The sequence below is a fragment of the Mirounga leonina genome, unplaced genomic scaffold, assembly GCF_011800145.1.
Source record: "Mirounga leonina isolate KUSES-001 unplaced genomic scaffold, KU_Mleo_1.0 Mir_418, whole genome shotgun sequence".
NCBI classification, from domain to species: Eukaryota; Metazoa; Chordata; class Mammalia; order Carnivora; family Phocidae; genus Mirounga; species Mirounga leonina.
The window spans coordinates 8,306,025-8,321,228 of NW_023270739.1; the positions used below are offsets into that span (position 1 = coordinate 8,306,025).

A 15,204-nucleotide genomic window follows, 5' to 3' on the forward strand; every position below is an offset into this window, starting at 1 on the left:
CCTCCCTCCCGCCCTTTTCTCCCGTGAGGACCTCCCCCGTCTCCCACCTCCTTCCTCCTCCTCTTCTTCCGGACCCTACTCTAGGGCCCGCCCACCACTTCCGGCCCCTTCCCCGAGGGCCACACCCTCTTCCGGTCCTTCCCCGAGAGCCCGCCCCCCTTCCGGTCCCTCCCCCGAGGGCCCGCCCCCTCTCGCGGTCCTTCCCCTCGAGAGCCCACCCCACTTCCGTTCTCTCCTCCCCCCCTCCGCCCCAAGAGTCCCTCTCTTCCTGTCCCTAACTGAAGCTCCACCCCTTCCGCTGTGCCGCCTCCCGCCACCCCCATTGGTGGAAAATCCAAGGGGCGGAGGGAAAAGCTCCAGGTTGTCTGTCCCCGGAAGTGATGCTCGGAGGGCCCTCCCCTGAGGAAGTGACGGCAGGAGTGCCCTTGACCGGAGGGGAGGGCCGGGCTGTGCATCCCTCCGCTCGCGCTGCAGGGAGGTAGGAGGCTCGTGGGGGTGGCTCGAGGTGGTGTCGTGGCGGAGACACGCTCCGGGCCTGTTCCTGCGCTGTCCGGCGGCCGAGCGGGCGGGGGGACCTGTCCTTCGTTGAGCCGGGATCCCCAGTGGCGTCCGATTCCCCAGTCCCTCCTCAGACACGTCCTTTCTTTTTTAGAACCCCCTACACACTCCTGTTCCTGAGCCTCTTAGTTCCCCTTGAATTGTTGCGATTCCTCTTTCCTGATCCTTTGATAACCCCCTTTTCCCTTAATTTCCCATTAAAACGCCTATTAAGCGAGTAATAAAGAATTTGCAGACGGCCTTGGGTTCCAGTGTTGACTCTCATTCAATAGTTAGGTTACTTTGGGCATGTCACAATTTACCTGAGCCTCGGACTCCTCATCTGTGATGTGAGCAATAGTGTAGAAACTTCCTCCAGGGTGATCTGGGAGAACTGTAATGTGTATAGGCCACTTGGGGATGGGGATGGACTTGGCCCTTAGCAGGTGCTCCGTAAATATAGGTTCCTCCCTCCCTTCTGTTGTAATTCCGCCCACATCCTGACTTCTTTTTGGTTGTCAGCCCAGTTTTCCTGTCCTGGTTTGCCATTCCTTCTGCTTTTTGATTCTCATTCTTCACTTAACCTCTACTCTAGAATCTTATGTATCATTTCCTGGCATTATTTTTCAGGCCCTGAATCTTGAGCCCCACAGTACTGCCCAGATACTTTTCTTTTCCTAGTGTATTGACTTCCTGAACTCTTCCTGCCTTTTTCCCCTCACAGATGGCTCAGCGACTTCTCCTGAGGAGGTTCCTGTCCTCCATCATCTCCAGGAAGCCCCCTCAGGGTTGGTGGGCACCCCTCACCCACAGGGCCCCGCAGTGCAGTCCTGGTGACCTGACAGTAACACCCAACCAAGCCCGGTCAATATACACCACCAGAGTGTGCACAACGACCTTTAACATCCAGGATGGACCTGACTTTCAAGACCGAGTTGTCAACAGTGAAACACCAGTGGTTGTGGATTTCCATGCACAGTGAGTCCTGGGGGTCAGCAGAAGACTGGGGTGTTGCTTGTTCAGGAATTTATTGAGTACCTGCTGGGTCTCAGTCCCACGTTTGATGCTTCTCAAACATAGTCTCATTCCAAAGACCGATAAGACCCAACCCTCGCACTCAAAGATTGAGTGTAGTCTGATAGGACACAGACTAGTGAACAGTCTTCAGAGCTCACTGGCACTGGCACTGAGAAACACTCACGTTCTGTATCTCACTGCCCAAATGGCTCAGAGTCCCCTTCAGCTTGGACCAAAGCAGGAAAAATAGGACAATCACATCATCTGGCTTTGGGTGTATACCAATTCCTGGCCCTGCAGATAAGTTGAGTTTTAACAACCAAAACAGGGAAGGGCTGGCAAAAAGTTATCAGTGCCACCACAGTGGTACCCAAGCACGCAGGGGATGGGCAGGGTTTTCTTTTCAAGGCTATAGAAGTTTGTTTTAGGGGTATTTAAACGCTGATAGCCTTCTGATTGTTAGCTTGGCCTTCCTCATTTCCAGACTTTGGGTCCTGACTAGCCACCTGGCTACAAAAGAACTTGGACTAACCCCTCAGATTGAGGCATCCTTGTGTAGCCTGGGTTAGAAGTTGGAAGGCCTTCTGGGCAAATCTCTGACAGATTGTTTTGCTTTCTTTCCCGTTCTTTCTCTCGGACTCACCACGTTGCCTTGCGCATGCCGTCTGATGTCCTTGCGCTTCCCCTTCACTGACAATTGGAGATAAGGTCTTGCAAAGTGGGTTTTTAGATGTTGTGAGTTCATTAATTGACATCTCTGAACGGAAAGGGTTTTAAAGGCCAAGACTTAAAATAAGGGTCGTCGGCCAGGGGTTCATGGCCAGCAGAGCTTTCTCCCTTCCTTGTAAAGCAAGGACTTCCAAAATGAATGATAAATGGGATGATGCCTCATTTTCTTCTCTGACCAGAAAGTAAGACATGAATTTGCTTAGTACCCTGGAGATGACAGCCTGTTGTCGCTCACCACCCAGAGGGGAGCACCTGTGATGAGTGCAGTGTGAGCAGTTGACCCCGGGCCTGGGAGATCACAGAATAACCCAGGGCTCAAAGAACACATTCGGAACACAACCTTGGGTTGCAGTCCCAGGGTGCCTGTCAAGCTCTGGGACCTTGCCACAAGTTCCTTAACTTGTATGGTCCTTAGTTTCTTAAGAAGGTGTTTTCCTTTGTGGGGTTGTGGGTTTGAGGGCTCTGGGCAGTAAAAGCAGAGAAGGTCCTGGCATGTGACAAGCATGTTGGAGACGCTCCCTAGCATTGGCTTCTCCTCCCCGTGGTTCTGGGTCCATGAGGTGTGTGAAATAACTGCATTTTAGAGAGCACGTTGAGCCCCATTGCCTTAGTGGATTTCTCATCACTGTTGTGAGAGGCATAATCTCTCTTACTCGAAAAGAAGAAACAGGCTCCAGAACAGTCAGCTGGTTGGTGAGGAATCTCTGTTTGAACCCAAACCTTTTAACTTCAGATCTCACATTTTTTTGTATGACGGTGTATTTCTCTTACGTGTGCTGAAATAACCTTTATAAGAGTCTTCTGATGAGGACTGTGTTTTAGGAGCCTGTGACCTCTGAAAATCCCCCCACTGCAGAGTGCTGGCTTTATTATTTGGCATGTCAACATTATAGGTTAATATTCAATCACTGTACACAGAGCTGAGAAGGGCAAAAGGCCCCTCAGAAAGATGTGGCTCAAGAGAGGATTCTGGGGAGACAGAAGATCGATGGCTAAGCACTCTTGTGACTGGATGCTTCCTCTCTCCCCTTCTGAGGTGGTGTGGCCCGTGCAAGATCCTGGGGCCAAGGTTAGAGAAGGTGGTGGCCAAGCAGCATGGAAAAGTGGTGATGGCCAAGGTGGATATTGATGACCACACAGACCTCGCCCTGGAATATGAGGTATGAGTTGGCAGGGGACTGCCCCAGTGCGGCTGGTGTGGGGGGTGCTTGGGGACCACCAGTAGCCAATAAGGGTGTCTCGGTTTTTTCTAGCGTGCTCAGGAGTTCAGGGCACTTTGCAGTTGTGACTCTGTCGAGCCTCTGAGCCACTTGTCTCTTCACCACCTTTAGGAAGTGGAATGTATGATCTAAAACACCAGCTTATTCTCTGAGTCTTGGGACATGGATGCATTCCTTCCTTCATATATTCATCCGTGCACATATTCAATCAGCAGTCACATGGGAGCCCTGGCATGTGCCAGGCATTCGTGACTCTGGCACAAGAAAGACAAACTCCTTGTGTCCAGCACTCTTAGTCTAGCAAGAGAACAACAGGTAGATCATTTCACCATATGGTGAGAAATGCTAAGAGCAGAGGTGCACAAAGGAAGGACTGATTGTTGGGGAGGGGGGTGGAAGAGTGGAGGAGGGAATGCTTCCCACTAGGAGGACCTCTGAGTGGGGCCGTGGAGAATGCATGGAGAAGGGCCACGTGCACGGCAACACACGGAGACGGGGGAGTCTAATGTGTTCCTTTGGTGTGTGTGTTCAGAGTCTCTTAAATGCCAGGTGCTGTTTCTTGGTTGTTGATAAGGCAGTGGACAAAGTGGACAAAATCCCTGCCTTCATGGAGCCTACATTCCAGTTTATTTGTGGGTTTTTTTTAAAGATTTCATTTATTTATTTGTCAGAGAGAGAGGGAACACGAGCAGGGGAAGCGGCAGGCAGAGGGAGAAGCAGGCTTCCCAAGGAGCAGGGAGCCCGATGCAGGGCTCGATCCCAGGACCCTGGGATCATGACCTGAGCCGAAGGCAGATGCTTAACTGAGCCACCCAGGTGCCCATCCCTCTAGTATATTTGATGGGTGGTCGGCACACTTTTTCTCTAGAGGACCAGGTGGAACGTACTTGAGGCTTTACAGGGCATTGGTCTCTATTGCAAATACTCAGCTGCCACTGGAAGCTGAGTAACAAATGGGCGTAGTTGTATGTCAGTAAAACTTTATCCACACAAATAGGCAGCAAACTGGGTTTGGCCCATGGGCCATAGTTCACTGATCCTGCTTTAGATAATAAGTAGAGGGGCGCCTGGGTGGCTCAGTTGGTTAAGCGACTGCCTTCGGCTCAGGTCATGATCCTGGAGTCCCCGGATCAAGTCCCGCATCGGGCTCCCTGCTCGGCAGGGAGCCTGCTTCTGCCTCTGACCCTCCCCCCTCTCATGTGCTCTCTCTCTCTCATTCTCTCTGTCTCAAATAAATAAATAAATAAAATCTTAATAAAAAAAATTTAGATAATAAGTAGAGTGGGAAAAAGTAAATCAGGAAGAGGAGGTAGGGCTAAGCATGGGGCTGGGGAGGGATTCATTTTTAAAAGGGTGGGCAGTGTGGGGGGGCACCTGGCTGGCTCAGTGGTGTGTGCAACTCTTGATCTCAGGCGTGTGAGTTCAAGCCCTGCATTGGTTGTAGAGCTTCCTTTAAAAACAAATAAGTAAGTAAATAAAAAATAAAAGGGTGTACTTGGAAAGGCCTCTCTGAGAAGCTGACATCTGAGCAAAGACCTAGAGGGAGTGAGGAAATGAACCAGGCAGCTCTTTGGAAGAGCAATCTAGGCAGAGCAGACATCAAATGCAAAGTCCCTGTGGTCAGTGTGAGCCTGGTTTGCTCACAGAATAGCAGTGCCTGTGTGCCTGGAGCGGGAGATGCGTGGGGTGTAGGGGCGTCCTCCCAGCCTCGGAGACCAGGACAGCTGGAGAAAAGGGAGAGGTGCACTGCAGCTGGATGGCCAGCATGGAGAACTGAGCAGGGAATGAGAAGACAGGCTGTGGGGGATGTTGGCTGTGGCCAGAGGGGAAGGGGTCAGGAAACCATGCTGAAGATACCATTATTACCAAGCCGAGGTCATGCCTGGTGGCCTGTGGTTCCCCGACATATTTGATCTGGCCTTTGGGTTCTTTTTTTTAAATACCGAACCAGATGCTGGTATCTAAAGCAGAGATTTCACCTGAAAATCGAGATTTCTGGTTCCCTTTTTTTTTTTTTTTAAGATTTTATTTATTCATCAGAGAGAGAGAGAGACAGAGGCACGCAGAGGGAGAAGCAGGCTTCTTGCTCAGCAAGGAGCCCGATGTGGGACTCGATCCCAGGACCCTGGGATCATGACCTGAGCCGAAGGCAGACGCTTAACCAACTGAGCCACCCAGGCGTCCCCAGATTTCTGGTTCTCTTGACGATCTGGCCAGAGTGAGCCTCCATCCCTCCTTCCTTCTGGGTAGCCAGTGACTGAAAGAGGGGGCCTGTTCCCTTCAGGGTTTGTAAGTCCAGGCTCAGCGCTCATGAGACCTGCTCAAGTAAAGGTGCCGCCTCCAGCTGGTCCCCATGGGGGCAGGGGTGAGGATAGGCTGGCCGCCTGTTGCACTCGGGTGGGAGTGATCACCCACGGGAACATCTGCCCCAAACAGAGGCAAAGGAAGTAGATGCTGGGCAGGCAAAGTCACTGATGACCACTGCGGGTGGAGGAGGGGGTGTTACCGAAGGAAGACTGTCCATGGCACTGAGCAAGAGATTTGGGGCTGCTCACAAGGGCTTGTGGGGGAGGGACGACTTGCTGTTTTTGTGTTTTGTTAAGTAAACAATACCCCCAACGTGGAGCTCGAACTCACAACCTCAAGATCAAGAGTCACATGCCCTGGGGCGCCTGGGTGGCTCAGTCCTTAAGCGTCTGCCTTCAGCTCGGGTCATGATCCCAGGGTCCTGGGATCGAGCCCCACATCGGGCTCCCTGCCCCGCGGGAAGCCTGCTTCTCCCTCTCCCACTCCCCCTGCTTGTGTTCCCTCTCTCGCTGTGTCTCTGTCAAATAAATAAATAAAAATCTTAAAAAAAAAAAAAAAAAAAGAGTCACATGCCCTACTGAGCCAGCCAGGTGCCCTGAGGCACTGTTTTTTTTAAAGCTCTCCCACTGATCTTTCAGTCAAGGGGGCACTTAACTGGCCATTTAGATGCCCCTGCCTTTCTCCTCCTTGTCCATCCCTCCCCCAAAGCCCACAGCAGCTGCGGGGATGAGCTTAGGGCTGGAGTGGCTAGAACATCCCCAGGGTAACCAGCAGGCATAAGGTGTCTTAGGCCAACTCCTGCCACCACAGCAATCAGCCTCAGCCAGTGGAACTTCTCGGCAGACACACCCTGAGTGCCAGCCCTGCTCCAGGAATTGTGCTTAGCTGGTACAGATGGCAAGAAGAATAACCCATCCCCACCTGCATTCCAGGGAGCCTGGTGATGTCGGGCTGGCCACCGAGGTCCTGTGGTCAGGCCTGGAAAGTGTGTGTTGGAGGTGGGTCCCCTTGTAGGAGCTTCTCACTCCTCCCTCTGTCTGCTGTCCAAATCGTGTGTCGGTCACACAGAAGGACCTCAGGGTGCTTGGGCCCACATCACATGGCTCTTGTTTTGCCAAGTCCTGGGCAGATGTCACTGCAGTGCTTAGGAAGCTCCAACTGGGGTTGTCCTGACCACCCCCTCCGCCAGCCCTTTCCTTCCTTCCTTCACACCTGTTCTTTTGGAAGAGAGCCTGAGGAAGAAGTTGCAGCTGAGAGATCCATGGTACCTCCTGAGACAGCTTCCTCCTTTTCCAAGTGTTGGATGAACATCTGGGAGAAACTGCTTTAAGTTGTATTCAGGGAATTTGGTGCCTCTCCCCGAGCTTTCCTGAACTCTGCCCCACCTCCACGCCCAGCACGCACCCTCAGGGTGAGTCTCCTTCCTCACACAAATTCCCCTTGCACCACACCTCTGCTTAGGTCAGCTGCCCACCCTAGAACTCCACTGTCTCCCAAAGGAGAAGGAATGGAAAGGCTGGGGGCCTTGGGGTTTTGGTGTCCCCACCCCCATTTGCGCATTGCCCTGGCTTGGCCGGAAAAAAGCTCCCTGGTCTCCCAGCTCCTCGTCCCCACTGAATGGCTGGGCATTCCCTGATCCTTCAGACCTTGCCAGCTACTGGGGGCAAAGAGCAGATCCAGATGTGGACCCTTGAGCCTCTATGCTCTCCTCTGGGGCTTCTTCTGGCTTCACACTTGGAGCTGTTATCCTTTTATTTTCTCCTCATATAGAGAAGGCCCTTTAAAAAGTATTAGAAAAACAGCCAGGTAAGACATAATGAGGGTGAAAAGTCACCTGTCGTTTTACCATCCCAACACAATCACGTCACGATTTGGGGTAACTGGTTTATGCTTTTATTTGAATTTTTTCCCTTTTAATGTTTCATGTAACTTCATAGTTCGTTGAATAATAATATTTCATTGTTGCAAAGTATAGCACTTTAATCATTACCATAGCCCCTACTTCGAAAGTATTCTAAATCAGTTCTTCACAAACATGCATATGATCTGGGATGTTGCTTAAAAGCAAGTTATGAGGGGTGCCTGGGTGGCTCAGTTGGTTAAGTGAGTGCCTTCGGCTCAGGTCATGATCCTGGAGTCCCTGGATCGAGTCCCACATCGGGCTCCCTGCTCGGCAGGGAGTCTGCTTCTCCCTCTGACCCTCCCCACTCTCATGCTCGCTCTCTCTATCTCATCCTCTCTCTCAAATAAATAAAATCTTTAAAAAAAAAAAAAAAAAACAGGTTATGAATCGTAGGTCTAGGAAGAGCCTGAGATTCTGCTTTTCTACAAGCTTCTCAGTGACCACTGCCAGCAGTCTGGAACCAAACATGAAAGAGCAAAAGTTCCAAAGGCCTATGTTGACCTTCTAGGGGGCATGTGAGGGTTCACACCTGGTGGTGTCCATCTCATGGGTTTGGACAAATGTACAGTCACATGCATCCATCATTACAGTTTTGTACAGAAGAGTTTCACCATCTTTAAAATCCCCTGTGCTCCACTTTCTCCTCCCTCCTCCCCTTGGGCCCCTGGCAACCACTGATCTTTTTACTGTCTCCATAGTTTTGCCTTTTCCAGAATGTCGTATAGTTGGATTTGATTTTTTGAGTAGGCTTCATGCCCAGCTCAGAGCCCGGCGTGGGGCTTGAACCCACAGCCCTGATCAGATCAAGACCTGAGCGGAGATCAAGAGTCAGACATTTAACTGACTGAGCCACCCAGGCGCCCCTGGATTTGATTTTTTTAATAGTAGTTTTTTTCCTGGGGCACCTGGCTGGCTCAGTCAGTGGCGCATGCAACTCTTGATCTCGGGGTTGTGAGCTCAAGCCCGACACTGGATGCAGAGATCACTTAAAAAAATAAAATCTTAAAAAAGTAATAATCATAATAATAGTTTTTTCCAAGAATCTTCCTGGGTCCAAAGGCTTCTCATTTGAAGCGTGGCGTCCGCCTTTCGGCGCTTCCCTGCCTGGGCTTCCTCGCCCTGCCGGGACTCGGGAGCTCTGAGGCCAGTGTGTGGCACAGTCAGACGTCACGACAGCAGTCGGACAGATCTCGTGTCAGACCCCAGCTCTACCACTTAGTCACTCAGCTCTCGGGCCTCGGTCTTCTTCTCTGTAAAGCGACCCCACCTTATGGTGCGAATTTATGAGGTCGCATCCGCAAGTGGTTAGTGTCACCCCGACACGTGAGGAACCCCCCGGTACGTAGTGGCCTAGCTGACGGTGATCTTTTCCTTTGCATTAGCTCCGCAATTAGCCAAGAAGGAGGTCGCCGGCCTATGTGACAACTGGCACGGTGCCTGTCCCTTGGTGGGGCCTCACAGACGGGACAGGGAGGGGAGGCAGGGGGAGACTCAGCAGGATCACTGAGCTCCATGGCCATGTGGCCAGTGGACAGCAGGTCTGTGGGAACAGACCACACACACACACACACACACACACACACGAGTCCCCAGTGTCTTGGGCCCAGCCTGGAAGGTTCCAGGTGGTGTCGCAGAGCAGGAGGAGGAACAGCGCGTGGTAGCACGGCTGCTCACCTTTGCTGCAGCCACTTGGTCCCCTCGGAGCTGCCAGAACGGAGAGCGAAGCCGCGTTCCTGCCCCACGGCGGCCCCTCTTCCACTTAGATCACATTCCAGAGGACTGTGCCAAGGACCTGTGCACTTCCATTTAAGGCAGTGTTTACCAGCACCAGCCCCTCCTGATTTGTGAGCCAGACTCAGGATCCACAAAGCCACATCCTCCTCCCTCGGGGGAGGGAAGTCCAGCCCCACCCCAGATACGACAGCAACGTCCTGGGAAAACCAGCCTCTTGGCAAGCCCGTTGCTGTGTGCACTCGTCTGATTTAGACTCACCCTCCGAAGGACGCCCTTGGTCAGTAAAGACTAGACCTTGGAGTATCTGCTCTACGTCTGACTGCAGCGTGGCCGGGCGTGTGCGTGCACGCATGTGAGTTTGCACAAATGTGATCGTGGCGGGCCTGGTCTGGAGTCTCTGAAAACTGACACCACTCCAAGCCACCTCAGCGAGCGTAGTCCTACTTGGAGGACACATAAAAGCCATTAGACCACTTTTCATAGGACATACAGGTTTTATAGCAGTTAAAGAAACAGAACAGGATGGGATCCAGTTAATGCTTGAGCCTTGTCCCTCAGTTGAGTGGCTGGATTCGAGGTGCCCTTGCTGCCCTCACCGGCCACTAGGGGGCGCATAAGAACACAGCTCCACGGGCACCTGGCTGGCTCATTCCGAGTGTGTGATTTTTTTTTTAAATATTTTATTTATTTATTTGAGAGAGAGTGACAGAGAGCACGAGCAGGGAGGAGAGGGAGATGTAGGCTCCCCACTGAGCCGGGAGCCCAACGCGGGGCTCCATCCTGGGACTCCAGGATCATGACCAGAGCTGAAGGCAGACGCCCAGCCGACTGAGCCACCCAGGCGCCCCCGGAGTGTGTGACTCTTAATCTCAGGCTGTGAGTTCAAGCCCCAGGTTGGGTGTAGAGATTACTTAAAAAATATAATAAAATAGGGCACTTGGGTGGCTCAGATGGTTAGGTGTCTGCCTTTGGCTTGGGTCGTGATCCCGGGGTCCTGGGATCGAGTCCCGCGTCAGGCTCCCTGCTCTGCGGAGAGCCTGTTTCTCCCTCTGCCTCTGCCTCTCTCTTTCTTTCTCTGTCTCTCATCAATAAATAAATAAAAATCTTTTTAAAAAATTAAAATAAAGTCTTCAAAAAAATAAAACACACAGCTCCGTGCCCGCCCTGGTGCACCCCACATTGGTGGCACAGTCCAGAGCAAGCGTCTCTGGGCCCTGGCCTGTGCCTGGAGGCAGGGCGAGCCGCATGCTGGACTTTGCCCTTCATGCCACCTCCCGGGCCACAGTCATGAACAAGAGCAGGAGCCAGCGGCAAGACTACAAACAGTAGCGCACGCATGGTCAGCCCACTGCCCGTGGGTCCACCCGCACATTCCCTCTGCCACCCTCACATTCCCTCTGCCACCCTCATCAGCCCCTGGACAGTCCTTGAAGGAACCTAATGGGACTAATACGAACAGGGACTATGTCCTCTTCCCTCTGTTTGTCCACCCAGAGCCCATTAGGGGCGGGGGGCAAGGCCTGCCACGTAAAGTCAGTGGGGGCGTGGGGGCAGCCCCCCGAGGCGTGAGAGCGGGCCGGTGTGGCCTGCAGTTCTCTTGTAACGGACCTGTGCACCATGTGAACGTCCGAACTCCCCAGTCTGGCTCCCCGGGATGACTCATGGGCAGGAGGGCACTCGGAACGATCCTCAGAACAATTCGTGAAGACTTGGTATGTTTGTGTAAACTGCTGTTGTTACTTTGTAGTTAACTTGTGTAAGAAAAGAATGTTTATCTTGTTCTGTTTATCCGTTTTCTAAAAAATGTCTACAAATGTCAGGCAGGGGGCCCAGGCCGCAGCAGATGCTCGATGCCAGAGTGAGCAGTGGGCCTCATGGACGCGCCATGGAATCTGTATGGGTCCCCCTGGGGGACTTGAAAAAATGCTTCACAGGCCAAGAATGTTGCCTCCATCCCCCCTAATAAATAAACATCAGCGCATACATGGCTGAGCCCGTCGTCCCGCACTGTCCAGTGTGAGTCGGTGACTTTCTGGACCCTGCTGGCCACGCAGGCAGCGAGCGAACGTGGCTCACGCGGGGCCCGTGGTACACTTTCTGACACGTTCTCTGCGGCCACCATTTGCTGAGCACTGCATACCAGGCGCTCGGCCAGGTCTGACCCTCGAGGGCCCTGCCAGGTGCAGGGCGCCGTGCTGAGACCGCTCGCCTTAGCTCGTGCAGCCCCGGGACCTGGTATCCGTGCGCTCAGTGGCTCCATTCTGCAGATGGGAACAAGGAGACGGAGTGATGAAGGGGCTTCCTCAGAGCGGCCCGACTTCGGGTCAGCCACTTCCAGAGCCTGAGCTCCTAACCACCCAGCTTTATCTGTGACTCTCTCATCTCTGGCCTAAGCCTTCAAGGTCGATGCTATCACCCCCATTTTACAGAAGAGGGCGCCGAGGCCCTGAAGGTGGCGTGGCCTGCTAGTGGCCGCAGAGCCAGGACTCAGACCCCACCCCGCCCCCAGGGCCGGTCCGCCCCTCGGGGAGCTTCTCCCCGCCCCCGACCCTGGCCTGCAGCTGTGGGCTATTTTCATCCCTCCTGTCATTGCAGCCAAACCACTGGGCCAGTGAGTCAGTCCTGCGGTTGGGGGAGGAAGGGGACCGCCGGGAGCCCACAGTGGAAAAGCCCTGCAGCACCCCTGCACCAAGGGAGGGGGCCCCGCCCGCCGCTGAGGCAGTCGCTGCCCTGCGTACACCACCAGCCTTCTCCACAAAGACTGGGGAATGGCTGTTGAGAAAAGCTCGCCTCCAGGTGACCTGGTCTCCTTTTGTCTCCTCCACATAGGTGTCAGCTGTGCCCACCGTGCTGGCCATCAAGAATGGGGACGTGGTGGACAAGTTTGTGGGCATCAAGGACGAGGACCAGCTGGAGGCCTTCCTGAAGAAGCTCATTGGCTGACAAGCAGGGAAGAGGCCTGGTTGCCCTTGCCCCCCTGGGCCCCCATGGTTCCAGGAGGGCCCCCGATAGAACTCCGAGCCCTTCCGTGTTGGCCCTTCCCGCCTCCTCCCTTCTGTCCGGCCCCTGTGGGCCCATGCTCTGGAGACCAGGCCCCCAAACACAGGAGCCTTGCGTGCTTCCAGCCCGGCTGAGTGCCAGAGGAATGGTGCTGCTGCTGATCTGGGGACAGCCGCCTCTCCCCGCCCCCCCCACTGTCTTTTGTCTGCTCCCACTAGGGCTCATCCGTCCTCCCGGGATGCTGGAGAGAGCCCCAGGCCAGCCCCAGACCAGCCGGCAGGGACCGCTCAGCCCACATCTCCCTGGTTCTTCTGATCCGCACCCCGGTGCCTGCCTCCTGCATTTTTCTTTCCTGCCTCTGTTTTGTAAAAAGGAAGAAGGAAAAAAGAAACCCAAACAAGTGAGAGTAATCTATAATTCTCTCATTTTTTGTAGGTCTGTAATAAAGAACTTTATGTGGTCCCTTCTACCTCCTACTCTGAAGAACAGACCCTGGGCTCCACACTAAATTACCCTGTAGCCACCACCCCCCAAAGAGCCACCTCCCTTCCTTCTTCCCAGGCGCAAGGGCAGAAACACACACATGGGGTAGGACGAGGGGGGAGTCCTCAGACCCCTGCCTTGGGAAGCCTCACTGTGAACAAACGGGACCAATAAAGCTAGGGTTTGCACCGTTGACAGCTTCCGTTCTGTCTGGGCTCTGGAAGCACTTGGGACCCCTCCCCAGGCTGGGCGGCTGTCCCTGCTTCCTGCGACTCCACCACCCTCTTGCCCTTGACCAGCCAGCACCCCCTGTTCCTAACACTGTTGTGGTGGCCGCTGTCCTGGCGCCGCCTTCACGCGCAAGTGAGGCAAGAGGGTGCCTACTGTCCCTGTTACACAGATAAGGACACTGAGGCTCATGGAGTGCAGGGCCAGAGTTTGTACCCAGACATGGTTGCCTCTGAAGCCTGGGCTCCTGCACCTGATCCCTTTGGTGCTTCTGGGCCTTTCTTCTCCGCTGACCGGCACATGGCCACTCCTCTGGAAAGCCTGGCGCCCTAGGGGAGCTGGGCCGCTTTTCCTGTGCATGCCACGGGAACTCCTCAGCCTCGGGCCCAGGCTCTCTGTCCCTTCTTGTTCCCAGCTCTCCGTGGCCCATGGAGGAAGGTGCCAGGCCACCAGGCTTGCCAGCCAAAATAGCCTGCCCCTTCTGTCTCCCTCTTGGGACCGAGGTGCCAGCTTCCTGGGAACCATGGGGGGCTTGACAGCAGGGGTATCCTGGCACCCTTGCCCTCGGCCCTGGGGTGCCGTGTCTCCTCCTGGGGGCATTGTTCTCAGTGGCTCTCGGGTTGCTCTTGAAAGTGCCTGAGTCACACCAGGGTCTTGGAGGGGCCCACGCCAGCACCGGCTGATGCCGGGGAGCGGGGCTGCCTCAGAAGCAGCCCCTGAGTGACCTCTGACCCAGGACCCGTCACAGGCACGCGGAGGGGAGATGCGCCAGCAGTGGGCATTGGCCAGCGGGGGCCGAGAGCGCTGGAAGGGTGGACGACAGCAGCTGGTGCTGCTAGGGCGCTAACTGGGTGCCCCCCGACCCCACCGCGGCTGCACAAGGTTAACGTCCTCACCCTCGTTCCCTTTTACACATGAGACGCACTCAGAGGTTGAGGACCTTGTCCAAGGTCACGGGGCCCTGGGCTGGGGTTCGAGGCCCGGTGGGCTGGCCCGTTCCCGCGCCTCTTCGGTCCCGGTACAAAATGTAGCGTGTGATTTTAGTCCCGGAGCCAGGGAACACGGCAGGCCGTGGCGGCTCGCTTGACGGGAGAGACGCCCAGGCGGAGGTTGAGCAACTTTCAGAGACGCCTGGCAAGTAAGGGGTGGGCCAGAGTTCAAGGTCAGGGTGCCGTGACGCCCAAGCTGGGGCCCTGCCACAGTACCCCGCCGCCGCTCCTTAAAAGGTGCCCTTTGCCAAGCACTTTCTACACACATTACCTCATTTAATTCCTGTCTTGTGAGGCAAGTATTATTTCCACGTTCCAAGTGAAAAAACCGGTTCAGAGAAATTGACTTACCCAAGGTCACGTCTAAAAAGCCATGATGCCAGATCTAAACCCAGGTCGGGGTCTGGCCTCTCCGTCGCTGGCAGGTGTGAAGGGCTGCCAAAGGGCCTCTGCACCGCCCCGGACTCCCCGTCCTTAGAAGGTGTGCTGTGGGCTGGGGTAGGCTGGGGGCCTCCGCCGGCCCAGGTTGGCAATCTCTGCCCGTGTGGTTGTTCGTGGCGTGAGTCACTGGCTGGGAGCACAGAACCCCCGGGGTGATCCCGTTTGACTAATTCCCCGGCTCTGACCTCACCGGGACGCGGCTGGCTCTGCATCGCAGCCCCACTGCTGTCCCCTGGGAGCCCCCTCGAGCTCCCAGCCTGTGAAACGGGTCGGCTGTGTGGCTGCAGGGCCTGGTGGGCCCGCCGCGGGGCAGGGGGACCAGCGCCAGCCCCTCAGAAGCACAGACACCGCCCAGGGAAGGGGGCACGGCCACAGGTCCCCTCGGCCCCAAGACCTCCTGGGGGTGGCGTCTGTACACGTATTCTGACAACTAAGGTCTTCCAGGGGGCCCGAAGACAGGAGTCGGGGACGGAAGCTCACATTTGTTGTGCTGTATGTATGTCCTCCGCCGTGATCCCCACCACTCCCCGCCGGGCAGGAGTTCTCCCCATTTCCCAGGGGAGGAGACTGAGGGCAGAGTGATGTCCGCAGAATGGCTGAGATGTGCGGCCAAGCG

The 15,204-nt window shown here is 54.9% G+C and overlaps 1 protein-coding gene across 1 annotated transcript; it reads left to right on the top strand.

Annotated features, from left to right (window-relative positions):
• Positions 1-374: 374 nt before the first annotated feature.
• Positions 375-12,916, top strand: TXN2 (thioredoxin 2). Its single transcript, XM_034987598.1, has 4 exons — positions 375-478; positions 1,262-1,515; positions 3,320-3,443; positions 12,277-12,916. The coding sequence occupies exons 2-4, from the start codon at positions 1,262-1,264 to the stop codon at positions 12,388-12,390; spliced, it is 492 nt and encodes a 163-aa protein (XP_034843489.1). The 5' UTR covers positions 375-478; the 3' UTR covers positions 12,391-12,916.
• Positions 12,917-15,204: the final 2,288 nt, after the last annotated feature.

Excerpts from the sequence above, each read along its gene's own strand:
- TXN2 (XM_034987598.1), top strand. The coding sequence starts at position 1,262 with ATGGCTCAGCGACTTCTCCTGAGGAGGTTCCTGTCCTCCATCATCTCC. Across the intron at positions 1,516-3,319 it reads GTTGTGGATTTCCATGCACA|GTGGTGTGGCCCGTGCAAGA; the intron begins GTGAGTCCTGGG and ends TCCCCTTCTGAG. Across the intron at positions 3,444-12,276 it reads ACCTCGCCCTGGAATATGAG|GTGTCAGCTGTGCCCACCGT; the intron begins GTATGAGTTGGC and ends TCCTCCACATAG.